The sequence below is a fragment of the Marmota marmota genome, unplaced genomic scaffold, assembly GCF_001458135.2.
Source record: "Marmota marmota marmota unplaced genomic scaffold, marMar, whole genome shotgun sequence".
In the NCBI taxonomy this organism is placed as follows: domain Eukaryota; kingdom Metazoa; phylum Chordata; class Mammalia; order Rodentia; family Sciuridae; genus Marmota; species Marmota marmota.
In genome coordinates, this window is record NW_026000082.1 from 41,238,133 (window position 1) to 41,246,038 (window position 7,906).

Sequence of the window (7,906 nt, forward strand, 5' to 3'; positions counted from 1 at the left end):
ACGGATAAAACGCAAGAAAACCAAATCTCGGCTCACCCTCCTGACTCCCCCCCCCCCCCCGACACACACACACACCTCCCATGATAGTCTTTCAGACCCGGAAAATCTGCAGATTCTCCAAAGGGGACTCTGACTCAGAGTTTTATTCTGGCCACAAGAAAGCAACTCCGGTAACTTTGCTCAGGGTCCAGGTTCACTGTAACCTCGCTGGGCTTCAGGTCCTAGAGGCCAGAGTGGAGCCTGGTGTCAGATCTGGTCAGCTGCGGTTTCAACTTGTGCACTGACAGCTGCCCACAGCTCTAGGTTACTGTTGGTTTCTGTTGCTATTGTTGTTTACATTATTGCTGCTTTCTTTACACACACACACACACACACACACAGCCCCCAGCTCCTACAAAGGAAGCGGTTGACCCTTTGCAAGCCCCTATCAGATTCCTCACAAGAATCTCTGAGCTCAGATTCTGGGTATTTTTTTTCTTCCTCTTTGCTCCTCAGACCTTCTTCCTGTTGGCTCCATGGCTGGCCTGCCTACCCCCTGATCCTTGTGCAGAGGAGAGCATCTAAGTGGACAGGGGTGGGGCGGGAGGGATGGTACAGAACTGTCCACCCTCCTCCCCAGGTGAGCAGGGCTTGGCTGGAGCACCCATCGGCAGTGGTCTGAGAATTCATACAACCAACAATCCTAATAACTCAGTCTTAACAAGGATAAGAGCAAAAAAGAAAAAAAGAAAAAAAAAAAACATGAGCAGTCTCATGAATATCAGCCCAAGGGGAGCAGGAGTGAGCTGTTCAGAGATGAAAGTGCACAGAAATAAAAGCTCAATTTAATCTGCTTTAAAACCCTTCAACTTAACGTTTGTGCTTCAAACTCTGAGAGTGAGGACTGATTGCGGATAAATAGTTTCTTACCATGCCTGGAAGCTATTACACCCCTCTCCAACACAGTTTCCTATTCAACAGCCCCAGTTTTCATTACCAGCTCTAATAAGTCTTAACATTATTAAATGCCAAGCGGACGATAGGGAAAAACGGACTCAGGGAGGGATCTCTCTTTAGCGCTTAAAGAAGAGAGCTCTTAAACCCCTTCTTTGGCGGCTCCCTGCCACGAGAGGGGCAACCCCCGGAGAAAGCATTTATCAAGACCAAGAAGCCAAAAAACAAAGTTGTGGGTATGCACCCCTCCCCCTGCTCTGCCCACGGGGCCTCTCGGCCTCTCCTGACCTGGACAGCTTGGGGGGAGGTTGGGAGGTTTTTCTCCCCCCCCCCCACCTTTAACTTGGCCATGACACTGATGTCTAGGGTCTGGGAGGGAGGTGAGGGGTTCATCAGAATGTCTGCTGACCACCCCACACTGGGACAGGTAACTGATACAATTTGTCCAGAGGTGGACAGACAGCGCCTCTCCTCTCGTCTGTGCCATCAAATGCCCATCCACACCCACGGGCATCACACTGCAGACCCGGCAGAACCCCACTGGCGCAGATACAAGCACAAGGGCACTCTGATCCCTAGGAACCCTAGGCGGGTGGGTGACAGCCACACGGAGAGAGAAGCAAAGGCTTCCAGACCATCCAGCACAACATCACAGCGCCCCACGCGCCCATCAGGACTCAAAACCCAGAGGGCTTTCTGGACACAGGCCCGCCCCATGAGGTCATCTGGTTTGTGAAGCTCCTCGAGACTCAGCACCTGTGTCCCCAGCCTCCCCCATCTGGAGCCACCAGGCTGCTCTTTAGACCCTGGAGACTCAGCGCTTCCTGGGTCTTTTACAGGGAAAACCTCTCTCCAGCGAAGTGGCCCGCTCCTTGGTTTCATAAAGCCAGACCAGCTCTGGAAGTGCCCAGGTTCCCTGAGTCACAGACCCCATATGTCCCTTCCCTTCCTCTCCCTTGCCCCTTGCCTTTCTCAGAGAAAATTTACCTATTTGTACTTCCTCACAGGCTGAACTGGAAATACCCCTGACAGACAGACAGGCAGACCCACACCCCGGAAGTCTTTCCAAGTGAGTCCAGACCTCCGTCCACTTCTCGCTGGGATAACTGAGAGGTGCTGGGCATGACCACTCCAGTTCCTGTCCCTGACCAGCCATTTTTTCATGTAAAAAAGTCTCCAACTAGTCTTTCCCGTAGGAACGTGAGTCTGCACTGGGTCCCCCGGCAGGGGTCCCAGGGCTGTGCGACAGGCGGTGTGGCCGAGACAGGGGCTCCTTGGCAGTGCTGGGCTGCTCGCTCCGGCAGATCCGAGGCCCCTCGGCAGGCCCAGCACAGCGGGGTGCGAGGCGCTGCTCGTTCCCTTTCTTCCCTCGCCCTTTGTCCCGGGCGGGACTGCGGCTCCACTAGGGGCCCTGAATGTCAGTAGCCCGCCCCTTCCCCTGCACAGAGCAGCTTTCACGCGGGGCTGCCCACCCCCCAATCCTTCCCCCTCGGACTAGGCCGGTGGGGGCTGGGCCTCCCTGGCTGGGAGTTGTCTTTGGAAGCGGGCTTTGTCTGTGAAGTTCATCTTCAAGGTTGGGAGGGACTGCGGAGAGCCGGAGAGAGACCTGGGCTGGGAGTGCCCGGGAGGCTGGGAGAGGGGTGCCCCGGCAGAAGCCTCTGGAAGGAAAGAGACTCGAACAAAATGGCTCGCCCACTTTTTCAAAAAACCACGCTTTCGCCGGTTCCTAGGACCGCGGTCTCCGATTCTCTCCGCGCGACTCCCTCCCTGCGGGTGTCTGGGGGCCCTTCTTTCCCCAGATCAGTCTTTGTGGCTCTGGGTCTTTGCACTTCTCCCCTCGGCCCCACTCGGTGCACACAGACCCAGTCTCCAAGAGAACCGCGAGGGAGGGGTGAAGGGCAAAGACTTTCCCTTCCTCCTCTCGAAACTTCTCCGTCTGTAACAAAAGCAAGTCCCCTTCCCCGGGCGTGCAGGCGCTTGAAAGATAAAACGCCTTCCTCAGGTCGCGGGGGGGAAAGCTGGGCGCTGTGCTGAGACTGCAGCCCGCGCCCCAGCCTTGCCAAGAGTGGGGAGGGGTGTGTGGCGCCTGGGACCCCCGCCCGGGGACGACATCTGGGAACTTGGCCTCCACTCCGCGCCCCATCCGCGAACGCCAGAGAGGAAAGCACCCTTCCGCCCGCCACTCTGCCCTGGCGACGGGGGACTGAGAGCCAGGCGGCCGCCCTGCCCTGGCTAATTTTTATTGATTGCAGCGGTCAGTCAACTGTCAGGCGGGGTTTCAAGGGACCGTTTAGAGAGCCTGTGCGGGTCTGGTTAACAAATTCATTTAGGGAGCCGCGGGCCAGCTCCTCCTTCCTCGCCCCCCTCCCCGCCTTCCCCAAGTTTCCTATAAATAATTGATCAACAGCGGGTCAAGCAGCCCAAACGCCAGCCCCGAGGACGCGCGTACCCGGGGAGACCCCGCGCGCGCAGGGGCTGCACAGCCGCGGCGCGCTCCGCTCCTCCCCGCAGCCCGGTTGCCTGGCAGAGGAGACGCGGCTCCGCACCCTGCCGCGGCCCGGGGCGCACCGAGGGGGCGCTCTCCGCAAAGCCTGGAAAGCTCCCGGCTGCCCGCCGCCTGCGAGTTTTTCCGCACGAGTTCTGTCCCAGGCGCTGGGGCAGCAGGAGCGAGCCACAGGCCCGCAGGAGGAGCGTGGGAAGGCGCGGGCTCCGCGGTCAACGGGCCCTGGCAGTTTCCTACCTTTGTCGCCCAGAATGCCGTCGATACTGTGTTTGGCCTTCTTCTCGCCATCGTCCTCTTTTTTGTCCCCTTCGTCCTCCTCCTCTTTCTTCCCGAACTTGATTCTGAGCACGCGGCTAATCGAACTCACTAAACCTCAGAAATTCAAAGGCAAAAGAGCAAGTATAAGTTGTTGGGCAAAGGAGAAGTGGGGAACCCCCACCCCACAGCACTCCCCAGGCAGTCAGCATTTGCACCCACTCACAGGGACCCTCAGCACACCTGAGGCACCCACCCAGTGCCTTCCCACACAGTCCCATGTCCCACGTCCCACACGACACACCTCACACCCTAGATGCTGCCCTCCACACCCACTCCCCCTAGACGTGCCCCCAATTCCTGCTGCTGCCTTGCCCAGGCTCAGGTGTGTCCTGGCTTGCACGTCTGAATGCACATGGACACACACATACTTTCCCTGTTATGGTGGTTTGGGGCCTCTGAATTGGGGACTCACTGGTGGGTGGTGGTAGCCAGAGAATGGTTTGGATGATTTGGGGAAAGGGGTCCAGGAAATACCGAAGACAGCAACCCTCCTGGGGCAGGTCTCTCCTCTGGGCCACTTCCCGACAGCTCCAAGGGGGCTCCTCTAGGGTAACTTCTGGTCCTCTCTCCCTTCCTCCCCCTTCCTTCCTCTCACCTGCCTGTCGGCCATCCTTTCCTGCCCTACCTCCTTTCTTCCTGCCCTCTCTCCTAACTTTCTTCTCGCTCATCCTCCTTTCTGTTGGATTCATGACTGCTCTCTCTGTCTTCTTGCTCCCTCTTCCTCCCTACTCGGCTTCAAGGTCCCTGGGAACCACCACTCCCCACTCTTTCTCCCCTCCATCCCCACACCCTGAGCCCTGGCCTCAGGCTGGCAGGTTCCCTGGCTCAGCTGCCTTCTCACCTGAGGGCACCGTGCTGCGGTCGCAGTGCCCGTCCTTCAGCAGCCGGTCCCGGATCTCCCAGCTGAACATGCCTGGGTTTTCCCTCTTGTACTCCTCAATCTTTTTCTCCACATCCGGAGTCGCCACCTGCTTCAGAGGTGGAGGTGGGAGAGGAGGAGTGGACAGATGGGGTGGGGGAAGGGAGATACTTTTAATACCAACCTCCCGAGAGCCCCAGGCCAGGCTGGTGGCTCTGGTCACCATGCTCCCCTTCCAAGATTGGCTCTGTTCTTTCAAGAAATTAGTTCCTGGCTCCCAGGATGGCAGCTGGGTAGGGAGCAGGGATAGGTAATAAAATACAACCTAATTAGCACCCCAGGACCTCCCCTCACCATCACAGGAAGGCAGAGATTTCCCCTGGTCTGGGGTAGCGGCAGAGACTTGGGGTAGTTGCAGGGACAATCCAGAGATAGTTTATTAACCTCAAAGTCAGGGACAACCTAGACCTGTTATTCCCTTCCTTCCCTGAGAAATTCAAATAATGGGGAAATAATGGGGACTTATCTGGGGTTGGGGACACTCCCCACTGCGCTTCCCATGGAGAGCATACAGACACCCCAGTGCCGGTGTATGACACACAGGAGTAGCACAAGGGGTGTCAGCCAGGGTGGGGAGGCCTGCTGGCAGCCTCTGTGGCAAAGACACTCACTCTGGGCTTGCTGCCGCCGATGGCCCCAGGCCTGATGGACCCAGTCTCCTGGTAGCGGCAGAGAATCTTGGAGACACAGCCATGGGAGACCCGCAGCTGGCGGGAGATGACACAGGGCCGGATGCCATGATGGGCCATCTCCACAATCTTGTGGCGGATGTGGTTAGGCAGGGGTCGCCCGTTGATGAAGACCCCGCCAAGCTGATTGACCCGGCCTTGGCCAAGCGGGGTGGACACTGGAGAGGAAAGAGAGAAGAGACCTGGGTGAGGACAGGGAGGAGACGCTGGCTGACTGCACTCGGGGACTCGGAGACTGCTTGAGCCCCAAGATCTCCCCACATTCAGAGCCACTTGGGTAGTCAGAGGTGGGAAGGAACTGTGGCGAAGGAGGACCTGTGGGAGTGGAGGGAGAAGTCATGGCTGCGAGGACCTCCACACAGGCCTTGTGCCCTTACCCTGCCACACCAAAGGATGACACACACCTGGCGAGGAGAGGGACACTGCAAACGAATTAGCCTGGTGGTGCTCTAAAGATCTCTGGGGCACTGGCTGTCTGTCCCTCAGGCCAGGCGTAGGCCACTGGTCTGCCTGCCTCAGAGACGCCAATTACTGATGAGATGTGGCCCATCGGATCCGATCAGTTCCACGATCCCAGGAGACTTGTGACTGATCCACTTTATTTGTGGCTAGAAAGGGCTGGTTGAGTCCGAGCCTCTACAGCTCAGCTTGAGCAGGGACCTGTTCTACCCGTGGCTGAACGGCCCAGGGTCAGTGACACAGTGCTGCAGGAGCTGTCTCCCCAGGCACCTGGCTGTGCCTTGGGGGAGTCCCCTTGTTTCCAATCGCTCTCAAAGTTTTAATTTCGTTTTGGAGCAACTGGGGGACACATCCCACTGCCAGCAAGCTCCAAAACATCCCGCTGGGTCTCAGAAACCCATGCGCGGTCCCTGCAGGCTCTGCTTGAACACAGATGGGCCGCAGTCCCAAGGGTGTGGGTGACTTTGAGAACCAGGAAGGCAGACAGCCCCGCTGTGTTCTGAGGAAGGAGAACGGCAGGCACGGGTCGCCTTAATGCAAAGTCTACACAATTTTCTCACAGAAGGTTGGGGGACACCCGGTGCACTAATCCGGCCTCGATCCCCCCAATTTGGGGACTCGGCGGCTGCGGAGATCTGGAAGATTAGAACGATTTCACAGCCGCCAGAGTGGAGGGAGCTGTCGGTATAATTGGAAGGGAGGGGGCGAGAAGAGGCTCGGCTGCAGGGCTCTTCCTACCGCCCCCTCCCTCGCTCTCCCGGGGCCCCCCACCTCTCTTTGTAAAAGTAGGTGTCTGAAGCCACCCTCGGATTTAATCAGAAATCGTGCGTCGCCAAGTCAGAGTCACTCGGTCTCCGTGGCGGGATATGCCATTAGCGCTGGAGAGCTCTCGAGCGCCCAACTTTATATTCAAGAGCCTCTTTAGCGACCGGCGCTCGGCTCTTCTCAGTATTCTGCGTCATGTTGGGCAAATATTGTTCTAATCCGCGCCGCGTCCTCAGCCGCGGTCTTACTTGCATTCGCTCCAGGAGAGTGCTGCGGCAAATCCCCGGGCTTGCGCGCCCTCCCGCCTGCGTGGCTGCTCGCGCGCACTTGATCACGGAGCCGCTCTCTTCGCCCCTGTCTAATTCAGGGACCCGGCGCCTTCTCTCGGCCCGAGGGGCCCCCCCTCCCCGCCTGCCCGCCCACCCGCTCCCGGCCTTCTCTCGCCTTCCTCCCGCACAAGGGGGCTGGAACAATCGCAGGAAGAGTGATGGAAAAATAAAAGTGGCACACCTCTCTAACTCCTTCCCCAAGACACCCGGGGCTGCCTGCCCCCAGAAGCCAAATGATCCCTCAATGACAGGTTGAAACTCTTGGTTAGTTCAAAAAGAAAAGAAACAAAAATGAGGGGAAGGGCCTCCGCTCCCAGCCCTGGCCAGCCCTTTCCCCCTCCGGGAGCCCTCTCGCCGCCTGTCCTCTCGGCTCTCCACGGCCGCTGGACGTACTTAGGAGGACGCGTTAGAAAATGAGCACTTTCCCCCGGGGGTGCACATTGTGGTGCCCCGCTCGCTGTCTGGAGGTTCACTCCTGGGAGATGTGCCGAGTTCGGGTAGCCCGAGTGAAAAGTTTTGGGGAGAAAACGATCGTTACTATTTAAGATTTCAAATTCATCTGTTGGCAGGTCAAAAAGCAGGAGCGGTGGAGGGCTGCTTTGGAAGCAGCGGATGGCCTAGGTAGGTGCACAGAGCAGCACGCATTGTTGGTATTTCGAAATAAAAGGGATTGGAAGAACATCCCGGTAGCGAAAAGAACAATTCCAAACTAGAGTAGAAAACCCGGAGCCGGTGAGCGCCGGGGGCTGGAAAACTATCAGGAGAGAAGTGTCTGAAATAGTGGGAAGATGGGAGATCCACGGGGACCCGGGTTAACCAGAAGCTGAAATCTACCGGGAGCTCCGCCCTGCGGGGAAAGACCAGCTGTCCGCGACCTGTGAGGCCGAGGCCGAGGGTCAGTGAAACCCACGCAGAAACGGACAAGTGTCAGCCCCAGAAACTTCCTGGGTCCCGCGCCCCGACTTGGACCCCCACGGGGTGCAAGTCGGGG

At 58.0% G+C, this 7,906-nt stretch overlaps 1 protein-coding gene across 1 annotated transcript in view; it reads right to left on the reverse strand.

Moving 5' to 3' along the window:
* The window catches only part of Pax7 (paired box 7), a 121,812-nt gene that overhangs the window by 80,521 nt on the left and 33,385 nt on the right, over window positions 1–7,906 (reverse strand). The window contains exons 3-6 of the mRNA XM_048782715.1: window positions 5,624–5,677; window positions 5,285–5,520; window positions 4,596–4,725; window positions 3,674–3,802 (exon numbers count right to left, since the gene is read on the reverse strand). Of these exons, the coding sequence (XP_048638672.1) occupies window positions 3,674–3,802; window positions 4,596–4,725; window positions 5,285–5,520; window positions 5,624–5,677 (549 nt within the window). The remainder of the gene's footprint in view (window positions 1–3,673; window positions 3,803–4,595; window positions 4,726–5,284; window positions 5,521–5,623; window positions 5,678–7,906) is intronic.